The 24549-nt window shown below is 48.5% G+C and overlaps 6 protein-coding genes across 6 annotated transcripts; 4 read left to right on the plus strand and 2 right to left on the minus strand.

The window, feature by feature from the left end:
• Nucleotides 1-1034: 1034 nt before the first annotated feature.
• FSST1_009636 (WSC domain-containing protein) lies at nt 1035-2669 on the minus strand (the record flags this gene model as incomplete). The annotated part of the gene is made up of 1 exon (XM_083226628.1): nt 1035-2669. One exon carries the CDS (start codon nt 2667-2669, stop codon nt 1035-1037), a length of 1635 nt encoding a protein of 544 aa, XP_083085597.1.
• A 3171-nt stretch (nt 2670-5840) lies between these two features.
• FSST1_009637 (cobalamin-independent methionine synthase II family protein) lies at nt 5841-7083 on the plus strand (the record flags this gene model as incomplete). Its single annotated transcript, XM_083226629.1, has 2 exons — nt 5841-6612; nt 6662-7083. The coding sequence occupies 2 exons, from the start codon at nt 5841-5843 to the stop codon at nt 7081-7083; spliced, it is 1194 nt and encodes a 397-aa protein (XP_083085598.1).
• Nucleotides 7084-7988: 905 nt separating this feature from the next.
• On the plus strand, nt 7989-9589 carry FSST1_009638 (uncharacterized protein; the record flags this gene model as incomplete). The annotated part of the gene is made up of 2 exons (XM_083226630.1): nt 7989-8274; nt 8325-9589. The coding sequence occupies 2 exons, from the start codon at nt 7989-7991 to the stop codon at nt 9587-9589; spliced, it is 1551 nt and encodes a 516-aa protein (XP_083085599.1).
• Nucleotides 9590-11786: 2197 nt separating this feature from the next.
• FSST1_009639 (ABC-2 type transporter-domain-containing protein) lies at nt 11787-16254 on the plus strand (the record flags this gene model as incomplete). The annotated part of the gene is made up of 2 exons (XM_083226631.1): nt 11787-15847; nt 15897-16254. The coding sequence occupies 2 exons, from the start codon at nt 11787-11789 to the stop codon at nt 16252-16254; spliced, it is 4419 nt and encodes a 1472-aa protein (XP_083085600.1).
• Nucleotides 16255-17168: 914 nt separating this feature from the next.
• Nucleotides 17169-21709, minus strand: FSST1_009640 (P-loop containing nucleoside triphosphate hydrolase protein; the record flags this gene model as incomplete). Its single annotated transcript, XM_083226632.1, has 2 exons — nt 17169-21317; nt 21503-21709. 2 exons carry the CDS (start codon nt 21707-21709, stop codon nt 17169-17171), a joined length of 4356 nt encoding a protein of 1451 aa, XP_083085601.1.
• A 631-nt stretch (nt 21710-22340) lies between these two features.
• Nucleotides 22341-23066, plus strand: FSST1_009641 (HAD-like domain-containing protein; the record flags this gene model as incomplete). The annotated part of the gene is made up of 1 exon (XM_083226634.1): nt 22341-23066. The coding sequence occupies one exon, from the start codon at nt 22341-22343 to the stop codon at nt 23064-23066; it is 726 nt and encodes a 241-aa protein (XP_083085602.1).
• Between the last annotated feature and the right edge of the window lie 1483 nt (nt 23067-24549).

Genomic DNA, 24549 nt, shown 5'->3' on the forward strand with positions numbered 1-24549 from the left:
TTTCCGTGCTCGAGTCTTTTCGTTTGGAATGGGGCTCTTTGTAAAACCTTGATTTTAGGTTCCATCACGAGGTGAACGATATCGAGCTGTAGATCTGATTGTGAGGCATCGCGCTATTACTCCGAACTGGCATCAGATTATTGACCCAGGCAGTATGCATCAACGCACTTTACTTCCATTACTGAAAGAGCCAAATGATATATCTATTCATACACATGAAAGGTCATCATGAAGAAAGACCTTTGTCCTCATAGCGTCAGCACGGACTTCTTGACGATAGTGGATAATGTCTTCTCTTGGGACAACTCGGCCGATACAAAAGTTCATGACCCGCACTGTCGGAAGGATGGAGTCCAGATCCACATCACCTTTAACCGTCCCCTGCTCTTATTCCGTCGGTCGGGACAGCGAGATTGAGATAGAGGGTCACACCCTTTCAACGTCGGGCATGTGCTTATGGTTACACATAAGCTTGATTCGCTGTGTCGTGCAAAGAGTGCCCCTGCATGTTCCTTTACATCTGCAGGGGCTCACTATAAGTCTCAAGTTCTTTGCTTCTGATGAACTTGAGACAAATCTGCATGTAAGCAAAAGCAAAAGCAAAAAACATCACGAGAGCGAAAGTAAAGAAGGGTAAAGGCCGGGTCGTGTTATGAGAAATAGACATCACAAATCACAGTTAAAACACAGAGAGAATAAAGATAAGAGTCATAAGCCATATTAAAGCCGAAATTCTACTAATTTCTAATCGCCAAAAAGTAACCACCATCGAAATTGGGACCGAAAAACAAGTCTAATCTATCCATAACAGAAATCCCAGACCTGTACTCTAAACCCAAAGTTGAAGATCGACTGGTGTAAGAATGAACCAAGAACGTTAAACGTTACACATGTCATGTTTTTGCTCTTGCCCGTAGCAAGCCAAAACAAAGCCGTGAGTGAGAATGCTAAACCGTGCCAATTGGCAAGACCGCCATTACCATCATCGTGATGAAGAAATGGGGGTTGAATTAAAGAAGTAGAGACGTTACGCTTTACAGGAGGAAAGCGAAACCGGCAATGGCAGCAGCCACACCGGCGAAAGTCTTCTGGGCAGCACCGGCGGTGACGACGGGGTGCTCCTCAGGCTTCTCGGGCTTCTCGTTGGAGCCAGTCTGGGCAGGGGGAGCGGGGTGCTCAGGCTCAGGAGCGGGGTGCGAAGGAGTCTCAGGCTTGGGAGCAGGGTGCTCAGGCTTGGGAGCAACTGGCTTGGAAGGAGTCTCGGGCTTGGGAGCGGGGTGCTCAGGCTCAGGGTGCTCAGGCTTGGGAGCAACTGGCTTGGAAGGAGTCTCGGGCTTAGGAGCAGGGTGCTCAGGCTCAGGGTGCTCAGGCTTGGGAGCAACTGGCTTGGAAGGAGTCTCGGGCTTAGGAGCAGGGTGCTCAGGCTCAGGCTTGGGGTGCGAAGGAGTCTCGGGCTTGGGAGCAGGGTGCTCAGGCTCAGGCTTGGGGTACGAAGGGTGCTCAGGCTTGACGGGGTGCTCAGGCTCGGGCTTGGGGTGCGAAGGGTGCTCAGGCTTGACGGGGTGCTCAGGAACAACGACAACTGGGGGCTTGCCGATGGGCTTGGGGTGAGGAGCAGGGACGGGGTGGACGGGAGGGTGTACGGGCTTGCACTCGCCGTAAGAGCACTTCTCGTAGGTGTAGCAGTCGTCCTTGCACTCATCGAAGTACCAGCGGTCCTCATCAACATCACAGACGAACTTGCGAGCGTAGTCGATAGAGTAGTGCTGGTCACGCTCACACTTGTTGCCGTAGCAGACAATGCGCTGGTTGCACTCCTCATCCTTGTAGTCGGCGTAGTAGCACTTTCCGCTCTTGCAGATCTTGAGTTGGTGCCAGGTATCGTCGTAGCACTCCTCGGGAGCGCAGAAGCCATCGTGGCAGACAATCTGCCACTTGGTGCAGGTAGGGCAGTGAACCTGAGGAGCACAGTAGTTACCGTAGCAGATGATGATGATGTTGGTGGGGATGACGGGGATGACCTGGGTGACAGTGGCAGTCTTGGTGACACCGTCCTCAGTCTCGGTGACAGTGGCAGTGGTGGTGACAGCAGGGAGGGTCTCGGTGACGAAGTCGGTGTTAATGACAGTGTCAGTCTCGCCAGGGTTGATGCCGATGGCAATGTAAATGGAGAGAAGGACGTTGACCGAAACCTGTCGACGCATGAGAGCATCGCCGGTGAGGCCACCACAGTTCTCAGCATCGTTGCCAGGGCAGGTGATGTCGCACTGGTCAGTGGAGACAGAGTTGGAGTTGGCGAAATCGAAGCTGCCGCCACAGTAGCAGGTGTTGTCGTAGAGACCGAAGTAGTTGGAGCCCAAGCAAGCCTCGGCACACTGCTCAGAGTCGTTCTCCTCGTTGGAGTAAGCCTGAGTGAAGCCGGGGAAGCCGTTCTCAGAAGAGAAGCAGCCAAGGAAGTTGAAGCCATCAGGGTTTCCGATGCCACCAGCAGCGGTGGTGGTCTCAGCAGCGGTACCGGTGGTAGCAGTGCCAGTCTCGGTACCGGTGGAGGTGCCAGTCTCAGTACCAGTCTCGATAGCACCGGTGGTGCTGTTGGAGAAGGTCATGGTGTTGAACTGAGCCGCGGCCATGTTGCCCATGGCCAGGGCGATGATCTCTGCGTAACGCATTTTGTTGTTGGTTGATTCTTATGAGCGAATGACTGGGGGGGTAACGACTGGAAACAGCTCTCGGAAGAGGAAGCGAAGGGATCGAGGATGTTTGAATTGCTTGATGCTGAGAAAAGAGAAATTGTTGTTTGGCCGGAATCAAGCCCTCTCTTTATACAAGATTCGGTCCCATACTGGAGGCTGAGATTGTATGGTCTCCCTTGTGGAATCACAGACCAAGCCCGCACATAGTCCGCCAGTGTGCCCTCGTCGACGAATGCATCGAGCCTAACGCGAACAGAGTCGAGTGTGCCGTGACGGTTGAGACATGGCGTTGTGGTCCAACAAGCAAAGGATGCGATGCCCCTGACTTGACATGTCTCACTCCACACTTGAGGGACGTAGTTGGCATTGGCTGCGTGCTGCCGAAAATCCCCGCTGCTTGAGCTGCACATGTGCTGAGATTACTCTAAATTCCAGGTTAGCATGTATTGAGATAGCTCCGATCTCACTCGGTCGTAGAGAAGCCTGTGAGTTGCATAGAGGAGGCCACCGAGTGTCTACTGAGACACTCCTCCAAGGTCCTTTGGTGCTTTGTTTTCTTGGCAGATTCTTGTTGAGCATCCCTCAAAGGAGATGGGACTTCCTTTTTTTCTCCAACACTCCGAATTAGGAGCGAAATTCCTCGTGATGCTTGCCTTTGTCTCTGAGAGATAGTAAGCGGTGTACGCGCATATCAGTTTGGTCGCCAAGAGAATAATCTCTCTGCAAGCGCTGCTCCCATTCCTGAATGCGTCAAAACAGCGTGTCAGAAACAACTTCCAAAAGTCCCTCCTCGTTGATATCTCGAGATATGCCAGAAACGTTTGGCCTTGTCAGTTGGGAATGTACGTCATTGGTCACAGAAAATAGCAGATTATATCTGGTGGTGTTTCATGGCTTCGACGGCAGCGCCATTGCCCTGACTATACTCACTTGAGTATAATCATGTCCTTCGCTTTCAGCGGTTCAGCGCTTGAGATGAGCGGCAAAGATCGGCGATGGCTTTGAGACCGTTGTTGATTCCCCTCCCTTGAAGTGGATGAAAACATTCTTTAGTTTGGTCCGGGGAAATGGCATCCGGCTGGTTTGATGCATATCTCGAGCAAGTCTTGCTTATCGGGTCACAGACAGAGACAATACAGCGCATCAACACAAGCCAAAGGCTAGAATGCGGTCCACACACAAGGGAAATTGCGGTGATGGCAGAAGAAAAAAGGTTGGTCTTACCAAGGGAGAAGCTGAAAGACACTGAAACAGCAAGTCGATAGCTCCTGATAGTTAATGCGGGCCGAAAATTGTTGTGGGGCAGGCGCCGTGGCTTAGGGGTTTAGTGGAGGTCGATCCCAGTACAGGGTAGTTTCTGTTCAACACCTACCTAAATGAAGCTCACGATCATGTTCTCTATGAATGCCTTCATAATGATAGTATCTGACATTGAACAGAAATGATTGAATGTTTAGGATGTTCAAACTAGATGTTCTACCTAGAAATCGTAGCGATATGCGACGGCAAAGGATTGTTGTCTACTATTAAGTGAAGAGATTTCACGTCAGAACTTGGACATCAAACCACCAACAAAGATTCAGTATTATTGTTTAGTGGATGATATCCTCTCTAACCCTATACAAGATCCGCATTCTTGTATGGAAATTATTGTTAGATCCGACACAGCGGACAGTCGTCAACTCCACTGTAGATCCCTAAACCCCAAGGAAGCTTGTCAAATGCTTGACATATCATGCATATCACGATAGGTAGTGTCTGTGCACAGTCAAGATAGTCGATCTTAGTTCGGCAGAATAGTTCCGAGTCTTGGCGGCTCTCATTGACCACCCAACTACTCCGTATTCTGTATAGACCAAAACTATGACGCGAGTCTGAGGGCACCAGGAGCCTTCAATTCCTCCATGAGGCTGTTACAATACCAGAGTCATGCTCCCTCCGGTCCGGCCCAAAACGTGCCGTGCCAAGGCGTTGCCATTGTCATGTGTAATACAAGACCTCATGCAAGGTAAAAATCCTCCCAAGGGGCTGCCGTTGCACAGAGAGTCATGTCGGTAGGGGAATATCTGGTTGTACCTGACGATCACATCAGCAATTCGCCTCTGTCTAATCTCCTATTCTATATTTAAGCCGCAATCTTAACAAGATGTAAAACATGCTAGTACGTGGAATGTATTCCCGCTTTTGATCGGAGCTTGTTTTAAGCTTGAATGGCGATAGACATAAAAACGCCATACGGGTTTACTAATTTCCTCTGCATCGCTTGTCATGTCAGGGCGAGGCCTCATTTGTCGCCTTATGCAAGCCTGTTGTTTTATGGCTTGTAAGTAAATTAGCTATGTGAAGGCTAAAACATTTCTCTATTTTGACCTCGAACATTTCACGGGATGTTCAAGCCCTCTCAAGGGAGGGATCGTATGTTGAGTCAGTCTCCCTTGCTTTGAACGTCTCACCGTGTTTTGTTTCTTTTGTCTTGGCAAAAAAGTAGCAATGCAGGTAGCCTTTTTGGTTATCGTCGCATGCTTCGTGTGAGACATTAGACTTGCCCTTTCAGACGTTGCTTTGGCATTGTCGTTCCTGAGGATTTGAAAAGGATTGTTGCCCCTGCTGGGTACAGATCAAAACAACTCTTGTCAACACCGACAGTCAAGATGTAAGCATCATCAATTTGACCCTTGAGTTATTCATCAGACCCTTGGATAATTCAGCCTTTTCTCTTATAATTTTCTCCTTTTTTCTTTTTGACTGGCAGACCCTGGACCCTGAAAGAATTGAGCTAAAGTGCTGCAATCACTCATCATGTCCATCATGACTACCTGCAGGTACATGAACCAAGACTCCAAATCTCGTCAATTGACAATAACTACGCTTAGCTAATTCAATTGCAATATCGAAACGACGATAGCCCATATTATTTCTGAATGATAAGGTCATGATGGATCATGACAATGAATAAAATCTGCCGTTGTTGATTGCCGAAGATCAACAGAGGGGGGAGGGGTCGAAATGGAGCTCTACTCCCAAAGCAACCATCATTGGATCGTTGATTGGACCCTTCAACTTACCCATGTCATCATGCCCATGATATAAAAAGACTCAAGAAGCAGCCATGATGGCACTCAATTGCTCTTCAAATTCGCTGCAAAAATGTCCGTCTCAAAACTCCCCTTCCACGCTGATCACATCGGTTCTCTGATCCGACCAGAGTCGCTATCGCGCACTCAGGAGCAGGCCGATGCCGGCCAAGTCTCCCCCGAGCAGCTCGTCGCCACTCAAAAGGCTGCTATTGCCGATATCGTCAAGAAGCAGCAAGAACATGGCGTTCGCGCTATCTCTTCCGGCGAGTTTGATCGCAAGTACTACTTCGGCGGCTTTTTCGAGCGTCTAGGAGGGTTCAAGGAATATGAGCCTGTCCCCTGGGACCTTGTGCGCCTCTCTGCGCCACCCATCGCTGCCCTTAAGAAGGCTGGCAAGCAATACCCTATGGCCGCTATCTGCGAGTCCAAGATTGAGTACAAGAAGAGCCCTTACCTAGAGAACTGGAAGATGCTGCGCGAGTGTGTTCCTCGTGAGCAGTGGGCTGAGTGCAAGTTCACCATGCCCCCTCCTTGCTACTTCCACTTGCGACTCGCCTCTGGCAAGTGCTACAGCCCCGAAGCTTACTCCAACGACGAGGATTTCTTTGCCGATTTGGCCAAGGCTTACCGTCAGGAGTTCAAGACTCTCTACGATGAGGGTGTGCGAAACATCCAGATCGACGACCCCACCCTTGCCTACTTCTGCTCCGATGAGATGCTTCAGTCCCTGAAGGATGAGGGCGTTGACCCCGACAAGCTGTTCGACACTTACCTCAAGGCTCACAACGACGCCATCGCCGACCGACCTGAGGGTCTCCACGTTGGTCTTCACGTCTGCAGAGGTAAGCATCCCAATCCGTGTCACATCGCTCAAACACTAACCCTCTTCAGGCAACTTCTCCAAGTCGATGCATTTCAGCGAGGGCTCCTACGAAAAGATCGCCGAAAAGTTCTTCCAAACGCTCAACTACGACACCTTCTTCCTCGAGTACGACAACCCCCGCTCCGGTGGTTTCGAGCCCCTCCGTTTCCTCCCCAAGCACAAGAACGTCGTCCTCGGTGTCATCACCACCAAGGAGCCCGAGCTCGAGGACGCCCAGGTTATCAAGCACCGAGTTCTCGACGCTGCCAAGATCATCGCCGACGGCCAAGGCCGCAGCCTTGAGGAGGCTCTCGAGACAGTTGGAATCAGCCCCCAGTGCGGTTTCGCTAGTGTCGCTGTCGGCGCTGAGGGTATGACTGAGGAGAAGATGTTTGCCAAGCTTAAGCTTGTCAACGATGTTGCTAATGAGATCTGGCCCGGAAAGCCTTGAGGAATGAGTAAAGATGTACAAAAGGGAAATGAAAATGATGTAAAAAGTATATAGCTATATTTAACATATAGTGGCGGTTGCATAGCGTGATATTAAAAATGAAAGAAGAATGAACCAAGGTTCAACCCCTACTCTTGCTCGCCTGTTCCACGACCCGAGGAAGTCAGAAGTTAGCCACCCAGGCCATAAGAGACGAAATTATTACGTCAGTTTATGCTCCTTAGACTATGGTTCTTAGACTACTTATTTTTATAACCTAAGACTTAGGACAGGAGGCCATCCTTTTCTGCTACCTACTGGCCACTCAAATCAATAACAGTTTATTCCTTGCTATTGCAAAAACTTCCCCTTGTCCTGGGCTAGACGGGATCCATGGCTAATAAGATGTACGTCGAGGGGCTTAGTCCTAACTTCTAGCGTCGGCTTTTGCATTAAAGACTGGCACTTTTCTGGACACATGAGACTCGAAAACCAAAGTGATACAAGTGCATAGGTCAAATTTCCCAGTGCCATTCAACTTGCAAAGCACAATGTATAGTTGATATCCCAACCTACTGTTACTCAGCAGAATGCAAACACAGAAACATGTTTGTTGTACCATGATTTCCATTTGATGCAACCAATAAGGGATATTCATGGCGTTGAAATCATGGGACAAGCTATTTCTTAGTAACGCACATACATTGTTTACCGGTTTGATGCGAGAAGCACAGGCTGATATGTGCGGGCAGTGCCAAGCAGTGTCAACGAGAGCAAAAGAAACAAACACAATGCAAGCCTAAACTTCTTGATAAATACCGGCGCCCTTGCTCTCTCCTCTTCCTTCTTCATCTTTTTCACATATAGATATACATATATATACCAGGACCACCTGACGTTGCTGGCTACGAACAGTACCGGAAAACATGGCACAGGTTGCTTGCATCGACCAGCTCATTCTGGCGCAACTTCCTGACCTACCATGGCCGGTTGGTGACTATCGACGAACTGTTACTGCCGTTGTCCTCAATCGAGACTGGAAATACAACGACAAGTCTGACGATGTTCCCTCTAACATGCGAGGGCGTATGCCGGACTTTCTCTTGGTCGACGGACGTCTTCCTTTGTTCAAAGATGAGCCAGGCTACATGTTGTACCAGAGAGACAAGAATGCAATGGTGTTTTTCATCAAGAATTCCAGAGTGGTCCCAAGTAAGAGCCACAACGGCCCCTTCATCTTCATCAGCCTGACTCGTCTCTAGCCGTTCTTCCTTTTAGTATCCTCAAGGTGGGCGTTCAGTTTCGTACATTGGCCGAGCAGACCGCCGACCAACTGCCTGTTGCCCCTATGTCGGTTACAGTCCAACCATCCGACGTCGACGCAAGGGCACGATTGCAAATGGATTGTATCCCAATGATTCAAGGGAACAAATCGGTACGCACGTTCACGACCTATCGAATCAGAAGAGGAATCAGCACCAGGAGCCAAGATTCATGTGTGCGACTTATCCTTGATGCTGAAGACAGTGGTAGACAACAACTCTGCTTCCCATTCCAACCAGAGCTTGCCGACTCGACGGGCCCGAAACCATCGGATTCGAAGTTCGGCTATTTGGTATTCGAAGTAATGGATGACCACAAGCCTCACCCCCAAGCTTGGGTCGGGGTCCCGTCCGTTGGACACTACGTCAACTTCGACGAAGCATCCTGCTTTGCCGTGCGATGGGAATGGCTTGATCAAAGAAGCCAACGATGGCACAGCGTCTTTATGGGCCGTATCGCACTGGGACAATATCGTATGGGCCAGGTCGTCGAGCAGGACAATCTTGAAAAGATGACTCGTCCGTGGCACACAGCCATGAATATCCTCCAGGCCTTGGAAGGACGTGTCTATACCGAACCGCGAGGAAAATTCCCGAAGCAAATTTCTTTAAATTTCAGCATCCGAAGACTCGAAACCGACCATATCAACCAGAGTTATCGATGGGTTCCACAAGTGGCAAAGACCATACCCACCCCCAAGCTCGCTACTTGGGACGACAACTATCACCTTATGGTCAGACTTTTCGATACACCTCTCACCCACGTCCTAACAAGTGGGCGTCCCGAGCTGAGAGCAGATTTCCTGCAACAGGATGCGCTTACTCTTGCTGTCGATGACAGGAAGTGCGACACGTGCAGGTACATCGGCTTCCTCGTCAAGTGCGTACGTGAAGAGACTCAAACTAATGTTTGGGTCTGTAAGTGCTGCGCTATGTTTCGCCGACCTTGCACTTTCACGTCTCTAAGCGATTCACAAGAGCTCTGGGGTTCAGGTGAGCGTTGGTTCGCTCCCCGGCACTGCTCCATGTACTCAAGCGGCCCGCATCGCTTCCTCTCCTATCATTACACCATGAACCTTGCGCAGCTGCTTACAGTGAGGTACGCACCGAAGCCTTTCTTGGAGAGCCTTTTCCAGCCAGCGAATTACGAGGAGGGCGAGGTTGGCGATGAAATGGATGATGCCATCGAGGAGAGTGACGACTAGTGAACGTGTCCTGGTCTCTCGAAGAGGGCTTACGAGAGCCTGATACGCATGCTAGCTGACGGCTCTGTTGTGTTATTGTAGCTTGTCTAGTGGGTAGTAGAAAAATTAGGGTCCTAAGTCTTAGGGTATAAAAATAAGTAATCTAAGAACCATAGTCTAAAGAGCATAAGCTGGCCTACTAATTTCGTCTCTTATGGTTCCGGCAGCCAATGTTTCTGATACTACAGCAAGGAATAATCTGTCTTTGATTTGAGTGGCCGGTGACAAGGCAATCTACGTCCAGTGCCGTTTGATAGGTACGCTGTGTCGAGCATTGATCATAGACCAGAAGCCGAAGTTTGCACTGTTCAGTCTAAAGATGCGGTTTAGTATCATGACTGATCGTGTTCATCACCGACAGCTAGTCTAGCCTCGGGGCATCAGAAAAGTTGTTGGAGGCATACGAGACGATTAGTAAGTCAGTTTATGATGTTTATTTTAGACCACACTCAGGTTATTTATTTTTGTATCCTAACTTGGAGTAGAGGTCAAGTTTTCAGTTACTCAGTCTAGTTAACCGGGAGTCATGTAAGTCAACTATAAACCTAAAGCCACACCGTACAACGCTCAGACATTCAGAGTGTCTCACAACGATTATCAGATCAGATCGTTCAACGTTATCTTGTACACGCCAAGTGCGGAATTTATCACAAGTAACTCTCAAATTCCGCTACAACCTACCCACCACTCATCATTCGGCCGAAGGACGGACGGGGAGACGGGCTCTTAGCGGAGACCGCCTGAGAACGTCTATAACCGATTGAGTAAGTTGAGCTGAAACGCCACAATAGGGGGATCCCTGATCCTGGCTTATCGGACAAGGTTCCTGGCCCGTACAGGATTGCGCTTAAATTTGCCGTAAAGCAACATAGATCTTCACAAATTGTTCTGGAAACGTGAATGTCGGTGATGTTCATCCGATGCTTACCTGCTTGCCGAAGGCCACTTGGACAAAGGGGAAACAATGTGTCACGCCGAAGGGTGTCTCGCGGTGAGTGTCTTTGTACTACTTATAACCTTGATAGTCTATTCCAGAATAGGAGGGTTGGGTATGAGTCGAAATGATGTCTGAACAACTTCATCAAGCTTCGGACTTAAGGAATGGCGAAGTTCAGCCGTTGGGGTTGTTTAACATTAAAGGTTTCCACTATTCCTTGCTCCACTGCGTGAGATTGGGTGGGTAAAGATGTATGCACATGTAGATGATAACCGTCCGTTGGGTTTCAATACGGGATCGACACTAGAAAATACAATAGATATAATGTGACTTTGCGGGAAAAAAGCAACTTTACTTGTATCTTTTGTTAGTAACAACTAAGTCTGTCCATGAATTCTTCACGAGGTTTTGTTTACCAGTTACGATATCGTGTCTCGGATATAAACGAAAACTCCCTTTATGCGTATCTCCTTTGGGTAAAGATGTCATCTTGTACTCTATTTCTCTGACCAATCAGACTTTTACTTCCTTCGGCCTTCGAACGAAAACTTGTCCGAGATGAGTCAAACGCTGGAAATATGCTCCACCTTCATGACTTGACGTACTCAAACGGTCAAAACAACATGGATCTTCTGTGAAGCAATTCGCGACTTGTGGAGAACGATGCCCCCCCTACATGCGGACATTTTTGTATTCTTGATTGGTAATGCCGTATTGGTAATGCCGTATGGACGGCGGACTAAAGATCCAAGGGGGGTACAAGAAACATGTAGTCTAAAGAGGCGGTCTAAACAGTTGCTATGTGACTAAACTATTTCGTCTTTTCACGATACCCCAGGGATAAACGAGTGAACCAAAGAATTCTCCATAATAATCTTTTTTTACTGGAGCTCTGTTTTTTTCGCCATTGGGACCTGACTTATAGAGCGGCATGTCGGCTCCTTTTTAGCTTGCGCCCTCCCCTACCTTTTCTTGTCGTTGTTGTTCATCAGCACGCCTCAAGTAAAGATTGGCTTCTGGCTATATTATACATATTAATAACCTTTTCTTCACTCCTTTTTAGTATACTTTTAATCATCTCTATACCTCCAATTGAGTCCCAATTCGATACTCCATCTCTTACGCGGCGGGTGACTTTGGGCTCCCATCACAGTCTCATTGAGTACTGTTTAAAATACAGCCAATATCAATTCGTTGTCGCAACCGAATTCCTTATTCAAAATGGCTGAAAGAGATCTCGGAAAGGCCGAGGAGGCCATCGCCGCCAACCATCACACTGATCAGGCCGACCCTGCCTACCGCAACTCTATCGAGACCGACTCTACCCGCGCTGAAGGTCAACATGACAAGGCTCAGGGCCACGGTGTTTCTGTTGAGCAGGCTGAGGCTGAATTTGCAGAGCTTCAGCGCGAGTTCACTGGTGTTTCCCGAGCCAGTCGCAGGAAGAGCAGAGCTAGTAACGCCGACCCCGAGAAGAATGCTGCTGCTGAGGAAGAGGCCGAGGTTGAGTCCCTCTTTGATCTAGAGGCGGCTCTTCGTGGTGGCCTCGATCGTGAGAAGGAGGCTGGAATCAAGTCCAAGCACATTGGTGTTTACTGGGATGATCTCACAGTTAAAGGGTTCAGCGGCATGTCAAACTTCGTGCCTACCTTTCCTGATGCCTTCGTCGGCTTCTTCGATGTTATCACGCCTGTCATCAACATGCTCGGTCTCGGTCCCAAGCCTCCCCAGGTTGCCCTCCTCGACAAGTTCCGAGGTGTGTGCAAGCCCGGCGAGATGATCCTCGTTTTGGGCAAGCCTGGTTCTGGATGTACGACTTTCCTCAAGTCCATTGCCAACCAGCGTTATGGATACACTGCCGTTGAGGGCGAGGTTCTCTACGGACCTTGGCACAACACCGACTTTGACCAGTACCGCGGAGAGGCAGTCTACAACGCCGAAGACGACGTCCACCATCCTACTCTTACAGTTGAGCAGACCCTCGGCTTCGCAATTGACACGAAAATGCCCAAAAAGCGTCCCGGTAACATGAGCAAAGACGAGTTCAAGGAGAGCATCATCACCATGCTTCTCAAGATGTTCAACATTGAACACACACGTCACACCATTGTCGGAGATTCGTTTGTCCGCGGTGTGTCAGGAGGAGAGCGTAAGCGAGTTAGTATTGCAGAGGGTATGATCACCAACGCTGCGGTTCTGTCGTGGGATAACAGCACCCGCGGCCTTGATGCCAGTACTGCGTTGGATTTTGCCAAGTCTCTACGAATTCAGACCAACCTCTACAAGACAACTACCTTTGTCTCTTTGTATCAAGCTTCCGAAAACATCTACAACCTTTTCGACAAGGTCTTGGTCATCGATGGTGGAAAGCAGGTCTACTTCGGCCCTGCTTCTACCGCCCGCAGCTACTTTGAGGGTCTCGGTTTTGCTCCCCGCCCTCGTCAAACTAGTGCCGATTACCTCACTGGTTGTACTGATGAATGGGAGCGAGAATACGCCCCTGGTCGATCGGAGGAAAACGCTCCTCACAACCCCGAGACCCTGGCCGAGGCCTTCAGGAAGTCTGATGCATTGAAAGCCCTAGACGCCGAGATGGCCGAGTACAAGGCTACTCTCACTCAGGAAACTGACACGCATAACGACTTCCAAATGGCTGTCAAGGAGAGCAAGCGCGGCACCTCCAAGCGCTCTATCTACCAAGTCGGTTTCCATCTTCAAGTCTGGGCTCTTATGAAGCGCCAGTTCACTCTCAAGCTGCAGGATCGTTTCAACCTATTTTTCGGTTGGTTCCGCAGTATCGTCATCGCTATCGTACTCGGAACTCTGTATCTCGATCTCGGCAAAAACTCAGCAAGTGCCTTTTCCAAGGGCGGTCTTCTTTTCATCGCTCTACTCTTCAACGCCTTCCAGGCATTTTCTGAACTAGCAGGCACTATGACTGGGCGAGCTATTGTTAATAAGCACAAGGCCTATGCCTTCCATAGACCCTCTGCGCTTTGGATCGCGCAGATCTTTGTTGACCAGGTCTTCGCTGTTAGTCAGATTTTACTCTTCTGCATCATCGTTTACTTCATGACGAACTTGAATCGAGAACCGGGAGCCTTCTTCACCTTCTTCTTAATGATCCTTAGTGGCAACATTGGAATGACTCTGTTCTTCCGTATCATCGGTTGTGTTTCGCCCGACTTCGATTATGCGATCAAGTTTGCGGTTATCGTCATTACTCTCTTCGTTGTGACGTCGGGATACATCATTCAATACGCCCAAGAACAAGTCTGGCTGCGATGGATCTTCTGGATTAACATCTTGGGTCTCAGCTTCAGTTCCATGATGATGAACGAGTTCCAGGGGCTCGACATGGAGTGCACAGCCGATAGCTTGATCCCTGCTGGACCCGGGTACACCGACATTGACTACCAGGTCTGCACTCTTGCTGGATCTAAGGCCGGAACCACTCTCGTCTCCGGCAGTGACTACGTTGCTCAGGGTTTCTCTTACCACCCCGGCGATCTTTGGCGAAACTGGGGCATCGTCCTGGCTCTCATCATCTTCTTCCTCTTCCTCAACGTTGCTCTCGGTGAACTCGTCAACTTTGGCATGGGCGGAAACGCAGCTACCATCTTCTCCAAGCCTAACAAGGAGCGCAAGGCTTTGAACGAGAAGCTTATTGCCAAGCGCGATTCCCGACGCAAGGACAAGTCCAACGAGGAGGGATCTGAGATTTCTATCAAGTCTGAGAGTGTGCTTACCTGGGAGAACCTCAACTACGATGTCCCTGTCCCAGGTGGCACTCGTCGTCTTCTCAACAATGTTTTCGGTTACGTTCGTCCTGGTGAGCTCACTGCTCTTATGGGTGCCTCAGGTGCTGGAAAGACCACTCTTCTCGACGTCCTCGCTGCCCGTAAGAATATTGGTGTGATTCACGGAGATATCTTGGTCGACGCTATCGCTCCTGGCAAGGAATTCCAACGTTCTACTTCATACGCCGAACAGCTCGATGTCCACGAGCCTACACAGACCGTTCGAGAGGCTTTCCGATTCTCAGCTGAGCTCCGTCAACCCTACCATGTACCTATGGAAGAGCGCTATGCCTACGTCGAGGAAATTATCTCTCTTCTTGAGATGGAGTCTATCGCCGATGCCATCATTGGAACCCCTGAATTCGGTCTTACCGTCGAACAGCGCAAGCGTGTCACCATTGGTGTCGAACTCGCTGCCAAGCCCGAGCTGATGCTTTTCCTCGATGAACCTACCTCAGGCCTTGACAGTCAGAGCGCCTTCAACATCGTCCGTTTCCTCAAGAAGCTCGCTGCTTCGGGACAGGCTATTCTGTGCACAATCCATCAACCCAACGCCGCCCTATTTGAGAACTTTGACCGCCTTCTTCTCCTCCAGCGTGGAGGACGCACTGTTTACTTTGGTGATATTGGAAAAGACGCATACACACTGCGAAGCTACCTCGAGTCTCATGGTGCCGTTGCTAAGCCTACTGATAACATCGCCGAGTTCATGCTTGAGGCCATCGGTGCTGGAAGTGCTCCTCGCGTCGGAAACCGTGACTGGGCTGATATCTGGGAAGACAGCGCTGAACTTTCTCAAGTTAAGGAGACCATCATCCGTCTTAAGCGCGAGCGTCAGGAAGCTGTTGGTGGTTCCAATGTCAAGAACGCTGATATGGAGAAGGAATACGCTTCACCCTTCGTCCACCAGATGAAGGTCGTCTCTACTCGCATGTTCCGATCGTTCTGGAGAATGCCCAACTACCTGTTCACCCGTATTTTCGCCCACGTTGCTGTTGCTCTCATCACCGGTCTTATGTACCTCAACCTAGACGACTCCCGATCTTCTCTACAGAACCGTGTCTTCATCATCTTCCAGGTCACTGTTCTTCCTGCTTTGATCATTACTCAGGTCGAGGTTCTCTTCCACATCAAGCGAGCTATGTTCTTCAGAGAACAGTCGTCCAAGATGTACTCACCTTTCGTGTTTACCTCCAGCGTTGTCCTGGCTGAGATGCCCTACTCGATCATTTGTGCCGTGGCTTTCTATTTGCCCTTGTACTTCATGCCTGGTTTCCAGACTGATCCTTCCCGCGCCGGTTTCCAGTTCTTGATGGTACTCATCACTGAGATCTTTGCAGTCACTCTGGGACAGGGACTTGCTTCTATCACACCTTCGCCCTTTATTTCAAGCCAGTTTGATCCTCTTATAATTATCATCTTCGCCTTGTTCTGTGGTGTAACGATTCCTCCTCCTCAAATGCCAGGTTTCTGGAGGGCATGGTAAGTTCTTATTTCCACCACTCCACATTCATCATCTAACCAATTCCAGGCTTTATCAATTAGATCCATTCACTAGGTTGATAGGCGGCATGGTTACAACTGCTTTACACGGAGTCGAGGTAGTTTGCAAGCAGAGCGAGTTGAACGCCTTTAGTGCTCCTCCCAACATGACTTGTGGCGAGTACATGGAGCCCTTCTTCGAGAATGGTGGGTCCGGCTACCTCGTTAGCAACAGTACTCAAGACTGCGAGTACTGTGCCTACAAGGTTGGAGACGAGTTCTACAGTACTTTCAACCTCTCTTTCGATAACCGTTGGAGAGATTTGGGTATCTATGCTTGCTTCATTGTGAGCAACTTGGTCATTCTTGTTACGGCGAGTCGATTCCTTAACTTCAACCGTCGTTAAAGAACGAAACGAATAAAAATAGATGGAAACATGTGATACGGCTTAGATATAGACATAGATTTACATTAATTAATTGATCTTGGAATGATATTTCTGTCTTGCAGCGACGTGGAGTTGAAAGTGTCACGTGCGACCACGTGATCTCACGTAAACAGGCTCGACGAATGCAAATATGCTTTGACAAAAGCAAGCGAATCGATGTGGCTATTGCGAGATTGAGTAGTATTTAACGATTTATCGGTGATGGCCTTCTTTGACGGTCTTAGCTGACGCAGAGTGCAAACTTCGGCCTCCGGTCCTAGACAATGCTCGACACAGCGTGTCTATCAAACGGACATCCCGCATGGACATAGAGTAGATTGCCTTGACACCGGCCACTCAAATCAATGTTAGTTCATTGATATTGCAAGAACTTTTCCTTGGTTTATATGAAGACCAGTGCCCAGTCTAAGTCTAGTAGGTAGCAGAAAAGTTCACCTTCTAAGACTTAGGGTATAAACTGCTCCTGAATGTGTCGTAGTGTTGTATGTAGAACAAAAAGGTAGGCCTTTAACGTAAAGCGGCTCAGGTTTATGAGTAGTAAGAAAATCCCAGGTTGAATAAAAGAAGAAGAAACGATTGAGTGAAAGTGTTTTGAAGAAGGTTAGAAGAGGTCTTGAGGTTCAGTAGTGGAAGAGAGAAATGAAGGGGTAGGGAGGAAGTGGATGTGAGGAGATGGAATAACTAGTCTAAAAACTATAGTCTAAAGAGCATAAGGTGGCCTACTAATTTCGTCTCTTAGGCTTCCAACAGTCAATCCTTCTGATACCCTAAGGCCAGTATCTTCTTTTAAGCTGGATTGGACGGGATCCATAGCCTCTGATAAGATCTACATGGAACAAACTGTCATCATGAGCTTCATATTTGGATTTAGACTACTCAGACTTTCCATCATTCTCAACGGCCCAGAGCTCTCCAAATCTACTTCCCTCGCGCTCAACAAGCTCCTTCGGCCCACCATCCTCCACAACACTCCCCTTATCAAGCACAACAACCCTATCAAAGTACTTCACAACCATCTCCAACCGATGCGAAACCATGATAATAGTATAACTCTCAAACTCATCTTTGATAATTTCTTGCATCGCCCTGTCGGTGACTCTGTCCACGCTACTGCTCACCTCATCCAGCAGAAGCAAACCACCTTGCTTCTTCTCGCCCCGATCTCGAGCTCGGCGACGTAGAATTGCTCGGCCGAGACTGAAAAGTTGTTTTTGGCCAGCACTAAGATCTTCGGCGCTCATCCCTGCGTCGAGGCTGCCCTTGTCGTGAACAAAGTTGGTTAGACGGACTGTGTTGAGAACACTGAAGCATTCTGCGTCTGTAACTAAATTGTGAGGGTCTAGATTGGCTTTGATGGAGCTTCCGTCCGGTAAAAAGACTGCGTCCTGGGGAATGCAGATGATGCGTTTGCGCAGAGTAGCGCGGTCAATCTCGTGCAAGTCAACATTGTCGATCTTGATATTAGTAGAGCAAGAGGAGAGAGGATCCAGGAGTCGTAGAAGGAGCAGTATCAGAGTAGACTTTCCACTTCCTGTACGACCACAGATTGCGACCTTTTGTCCTGGGAGGATGTCCAGCTCGAGGTCTCGCAGGACAAGACTGAGCTCAGATTCATCCTGGTTGTCAGCATCAACTTCGTAAGAAGCAGATACTTTGTCAATCTTTACGTGTCCATTCTGTGGCCAAGTCTCAGGTGGCTCAACATCTTCCCCAGGCATGTTCTCCGTTGCAACAGTCTCGCTGAAGGACCTCAAACGACTCACAGCTCCTAGCGACGTCTCAAGAGATGTGTAACTTCTAATTACATCGGACAGAAACTCGCTAAACGTCAAGAGAGAGATTAAACTAGCACCTGTCAAGCCTGCATTGGTTCGAAGCTGAGTTGCCAATGCGATAAGAATAACAGCAATGCCTGTGACAAGGAGACGGAGTGAAGAGGCTAGCCATTGTTGAATCATAGCCAGCAAGTACGCAGGTCGCTGGGATGTATCGAGCAGTTGGTTGTTGTATACCATGTCGTTCTGTTCCCATCCAAAAGCCCTGATGGTTGCTATACCCTTCATGGTGTCTGTAAAATGTGTATACAATGGACTCTTGGCCTCGAGATCAAGCAGTCGAAGCTGTCGTGATGTACGGAGATAGAACATCTGGATAAAGTAGAGAATTCCGATTAAGAAAGGATATCCGATGGCAAGATATGGCGATGCAGACGCTACCACAAACGCTGACCCAATAGTGTTAGATATGTCTAGGGTGAAGTTCGTGAGAGCCAAGGGTAAATCGAAATCGAGAAGGGTCATGTCCTGTGAAAAGAGATTCGTCACCACGCCGGTATCAGTCGTCGTGAAAAATCTCAACGGCGCAGAAATGACAGTGAGGATGGCTCGTTGATGGAGTTCCGTTCCTGCAGAGGCAGTCATGCTTATCAGAGTTATAACACCGTTGCAGAATAAGAAGACGACAAAACCTGATCGTAAGAAAGCGTAGATGCCAACGTAAAAGGTGAATGATCTGTTGAAGGCGTCTTCGGCCCAGAACTTCATCCACACGCCTGAAAGACTCTGGCATGCACCGGCTATCATTCCTGACAGTGCAACACCGACGACTGCCCATATCCCAACACTGTTGAAGTAATGTTTGTAGATGGAATAGTCGCCTTGCTGTCTTGCTTTATCCTCTGCTGCCTCTGCGGCGGAAGACGTCGCTACGGCCGGAGAAGGAGTGGCAGTAACCGTTGTTTCGGGCTTCTCATTCTCCGAAGAGGAATCTGTATCTCTGTGCTTGACGCCGAGACTGTGGACGTACTTGTTGTTTTGCATCAACTCTGAGAAATCTCCTTGCTCAATGACGGTACCATTTCCAAGAGCAATGATATGATCTGCCAGCGGCAAGTGACGCACTGAGTGAGTACATATGATGACGGTAACGTTCTTGCGACGAGTGATACCCGTTGGACCAAACACGCGTCGGAAAAGCTCGGACTCAGTACCCAAGTCTAAGCCGCTGAGTATATCATCAAAGATCATCAAGTTCGCTTCAGAGTAGAGTGCCCTCGCCACGCTAATTCGTTGCCGCTGGCCTCCAGAGAGCATGATACCGTTACTCCCGATGTTGGCATCGTGGCCCTGCGGTAACAGAGCTACATCTTGGGAGAGCATTGTCGCATCCACGATCTCGTCATACTTTGCCTGGTCAAAGGGGCAGTGGCCGATAATATTTTGCCGGAACGTTCCGTTGTAGAGAAAGACGGATTGATCACAATATGCGATGAGATGAGACGGGATCAAAGTTCTGGTCGTGCCTGAAGATACAGGTAGCTCACCGAGGAGAGCTTGACAAAAGGTTGTCTTGCCCGACGCAACCTCACCAACGACAATGGTGAGTTTGTGAGCAGGGATGGAAGTGTTGATGTCTCTCAATGTCATCTTTTCGCCTCCCCATCCAAAAGATCCATTCTCAATTGTGAAGGCAACATCCGATGCATCTGAAGAGGTCTTCTCAGATACCGAGATGGATTGATGTTTGCGAAAGTCGCTACGTGGTTCGGCAGCGAGGAATTTCTGCACTCGAGCCACGCAGGTCAGTGCTGCGAAAATACCAGGCAGACTCTGGAAGAGAGCGACAACAGGGGTTGTGAAGAGAAGAATATACGACAGCGATGTGAAGAGTGTGTTGATAGTCAACTCTCGCGAGGTGAAAGCGAAAGTAATCGGAGGTGAAATAGCAAAGGGCGTAAATCCCAATACCGCAGCCAGTATCAACAGCCAGCGGAAGCTGTTGCCGACTTTGATTTCTCCCACACGAAGGCTCTGAATGAGGTCCGCCACTGGGCCGGTAATACCTGAGATCTTGTATAACTTCATCTGCGAAATCGCATTCGAGGTCAAGCCGACTCTGTTTTGTATCCTCTTCATCCATTCGCTCTGTCTCTTGCCAACCAACGTGACCAACCACGACAGCAGCAAAGCACAGATTATAATAACAATGAGGGGAGAAATAAAAGCTGCACCGAGTTTTCCATAAAGAAGCCAGCATCCAATAGCCACCTCAACAGGGTTAGCCCAGAGATCATGAGCTGTCGCGGCACCTCTAAGAATCCTCTCGACGTCTGAACTCATGAGGGTCAGAGCAGCAGAGTCATCAGCAGCTGTGACTTTCATCTGTGTAGTCTTTTGGTATATAGCAGCGACTAGACAGCCTCGAATCATGTAGGTGGCTCTCTCTTTATAATAACCGTAAAATGCTGAGGAGATTCCAATACCAGCGTAGATGAGAAACGCAGCACCGATCAAGCCATAGCTCACGCTTTTTGAGTTGGGCGTCTCTGGGGATTGGAGATATTGAAGAGTTGCGTCAATGAAGAAGGGTTGGCAGAATTGAAAGGCGATGAGGGCGGCGCGAGGAGCAACTGGGAGGAGGAACGGGCCTATAAGCGTTCTCGTCAGGTCCTTCAACAGACCCGACTTGGGTTCCTCGTTGTACCGATGAACCCGGAGATGCTTCGCAAAGCGGTTCTGCAGTCTATCCGAGGCCATGCTCTCGTCAAGGGGATATAAATCCTCTACCTTCAAAACTCCTCGATAACCTCTGATGAAGAGCTGGTTCAACCACGCAAACACCCCAACACTAAATACGCCGCTTGATTCCTCGGGGCTATGCTCTTCTGCGTTCCAGTGAATCCATCTCGTCTTGGGAATTGTTTCAAGGCAGAGAATGACAGCCTTGACCACGACGGACGCTGTGAAAAGGCGGGCCTGCTGTGATGATCCGCTGATGAGAAGCCATGCTGTGCGGGTTTGCACAATGTCGAACAAGAGTGTAAACAAAACGTAGACGTTCAATAGAGTAGATGGTCTTCTATCGCATGAGTGCTCTTTGTATGATAGTGCACATGCTAAGAGAGATGCGACAAACGCGAGGCAGGTTCCTGCAAGAGAGAGATCATGAACTATGCCCGCAGTTCCAGTCGCGATAAGAATTAGAAGACCGAGCTGCGTAGCCGTATACACGACGAGAAAGGCCTTTTGAGAATCAGCCATTATACCATGCTGCGGGCAGCGGAAAAGTTGGCCTCCTAAGCTTTAGGCTACAAAATAAAGAGCCTAAGAAGCACAGTCTAAGAAGAATAAACTGGCCTAATACTTTCGTCTCTTATGCTTCTATGCCAACTTTTCTGGTACCCCGGTGCTTAGGAAGAAAGACTCACAAGCTTGACAGATTGTAAGATCACGCCATTGACAATCCTCTCCCTCTGCGCCAAAACAGCTACACGCGCAATCGCCGAAGCAATGAATACGGCAGTCGGTATAATAGATAAGAAAATACGCTCGAATTTCTGGGTAAAGTCAAAGTCGCCTCGACATCCTAGAACGCCAGGGCCCCAGGAGCCGTCGTTGAGGCAAGTTGAAGTCATATTTCCGGCATGTCGAGCAACAATATTGAGCAAAGTAATGCCTTATTATACTTATATTATTCAAGGCGATGATAAGACGAAGAGTCTTGACTAGGCAATTGATCCGCTGTCAGATGGACCAACAATATACCGACTGAAACAAGATTGACAGGTCTAACCAACAAGCGTAACTTGATGCTTACGAATTACATACGCGTTGAGTACGCAGGCTTTGGAGTTGAGGAACTTTTGTAAAGAGCTATTACCAAAGTCGGACAGAAACCAACACCAATCTGACATTTACTAAAAGAAATATTGGATCAGCTTTGTAGAAGATATACGCTAGGAGTGCACAAGTATTTTTGTCTAGCTTTTGTCTAGATCTAGTTTGTAAGCTCACCTACCCGAGAGCAGCAATATGTTGATTCTATCAAGACTTGACGATAAAGATGATGAACCATCGGATATGAGATGGTGATAACGAATGATCAATATCAAACTTTCGGCCAACTGAATGTCTAAGTGGACGACCCTCATTCTACGATCACGCCTTCGCATCCACTTCTTGTGCTGCTAGAAACTCAACATCCTCATTCGTTACCTGCCGAACAACACCCTCATTCAACACCTTGCATGTAAAACAACACAAACAATGGACTCGGATACAGATAAGCTACGCAATATCCTGCAGTCCAAGACCTGGTTCGGGTTTGATCTTGACGACACCCTCCATGAATTCCGCAAAGCAAGTCGCGCAGCAACAACACACTGCCTCAATCTCATCGCCAACAAGAACCAACCAACACTCCAAGATCTCCAACAACAATACTCCATCATTCTCAAACAAGGTACCGCCGATGCCTTCACCGACGGAAAGACTTCCCACGATTATCGTCGAGCCCGCTTTACTGCCACGTTGAGTCATTTCGGATTGGACCACGACTCCTCCTGCATTGACGAATTACTAAACGACTACGAACGTGTTCTCGTCGCAAACCTCTCCCTCAAACCAGGTGCCATCTCGCTTCTCCAAGCGATCAAAAGATCTAATCGCAACATTGTCGTCATCACTGAAGGTCCACAGGATGCTCAAGAGCGAGCAATCCGAGATTTGGGTATTGAACAGTACATTGACTTTCTCGCTACCACGAATTTCTTTGGTGTATCCAAAATCTCGGGACTTTTTGTAAAAGTCCTAGATCATCTTGACGTTCAGCCGCATGAGATGGTATACATCGGCGATTCACGGCAGCGTGATATAGAACCCGCGACAAAAGAGGACATATATGCGATCCATCTAGATGAGGGCCAGACGGAGCCTCTTGTGCTGCAACGTCGGAGTGTAAACTCATTGGACGTTGTAGCTCGGCTGATCTAGATCTACGTGCTCGTGACCCCGATCTAGCGTTACAAGGCTGAGGAACAACTAAACTATTAGATCTGGAGAAGTTTAGTTACGTGTAGTGTAGCTCAAATGACACAACGCCCCGTTCAACGTGTCAAGGTATCACAGGCAAGACTGGATGAATAGATTTCGTGTATTGCGGCTAGCAAACAAATCAGACGAGTGCAACGTTTGTGACACTCTGGTATTTCAGCTTTTGGTAGTACGGGTTAATTAATTAATGACCCAGACGAAAAGACATATTAATTAATAAATGTCATGTTTGCATCCGTATTTTTAATTACTCAGCCTTGTATGCAATGCTGACGCTGTGCATCTTGTTATCTGACAGCGGGTTCTAAATTAAACCAGCTGCATCCTGCGCTGAGCCTCCTCGCAGCTTGGGTATGAATCCAGTAGTGAGGGTTACACGGCTGTCATCCGTTACAATTGGAGTAACATGTAATTAATTTACCATATTCCAGGGGTGTAGAAATAATCACGGCTGAATGCATTTGTGGTACTTGGTGGATGTATGTATGTTTCCAACCTCGGATTCATTATGACGGGCGTCGCCGTGAGTTAAACGCCTCACGGGCCGGTGAGAAGATAAATTCTGTCACATCTTACCAAAACCGGGAAAGACAAACAGAAAGTGGGTGTCAAGGTTCGGTCCGGGATAATTGCAAAGGATCTGAGGGTGGTGGTACAACTGTAAGCCCATAGGAATAGAGGAGAGAGAGTCAGTATAAACCCAGAAACAATACTACTCTACTCGCTACTGCTAAACCCTGACTTGTCCTGTTATGATATGATATCACATGAACTGCAAGATGCAAGATGCAGCATATCAATCTGACCCCCTCTAGTTAACTGTACACGTGGGAGTAAGAAAGAGAAAAGGAACTTGGAAGAACCATGACACTTTTACCGATTGGCCTTGTAGCCGCTTTCGCTGCACCCACACCTCCATCAACCCTGGATGAACTACAGCACCATGAAGCAACTAACTACAGCCACTATCACAGTAGACTCAAATGCAGTCGTATTTACCTTTTGCAAGTCAGAGTGGCATAACGCTTTGGTGGCGTTTATCGGCAAACCTACACGAGCAATCCGTTTCGTTTCACAATATCCATTTCATTCCAGTCCCCCTGTCCATGCGCCGTTTGTTACATTCCATTACTCAGGCAATTCCAGGAACATAGTACACGACTCGTGTGAGTTCCAAGCCCAAGAATCTGAAACAACATGGCTTATCACAATTCAATTCCCAAAACAAAAGGCTTCTAAATTACATCACTTTTCTCCTCAGAAACAAACACATTTGAGGGGGAAAAACAGGCTTGACCAGGGGTTTTCGCTGTTGGCCGACCTGTTCATGACATGACCTCACACTTAACTCTAATCCATGCTTGTACATGAAAGTAATGTGCCTCAAAAACAAACACAACCCCAAGCCATTCAATTACCCCTC

The sequence above is a fragment of the Fusarium sambucinum genome, chromosome II, assembly GCF_050947815.1.
Source record: "Fusarium sambucinum isolate potato_lamoka chromosome II, whole genome shotgun sequence".
Lineage (NCBI taxonomy): Eukaryota > Fungi > Ascomycota > Sordariomycetes > Hypocreales > Nectriaceae > Fusarium > Fusarium sambucinum.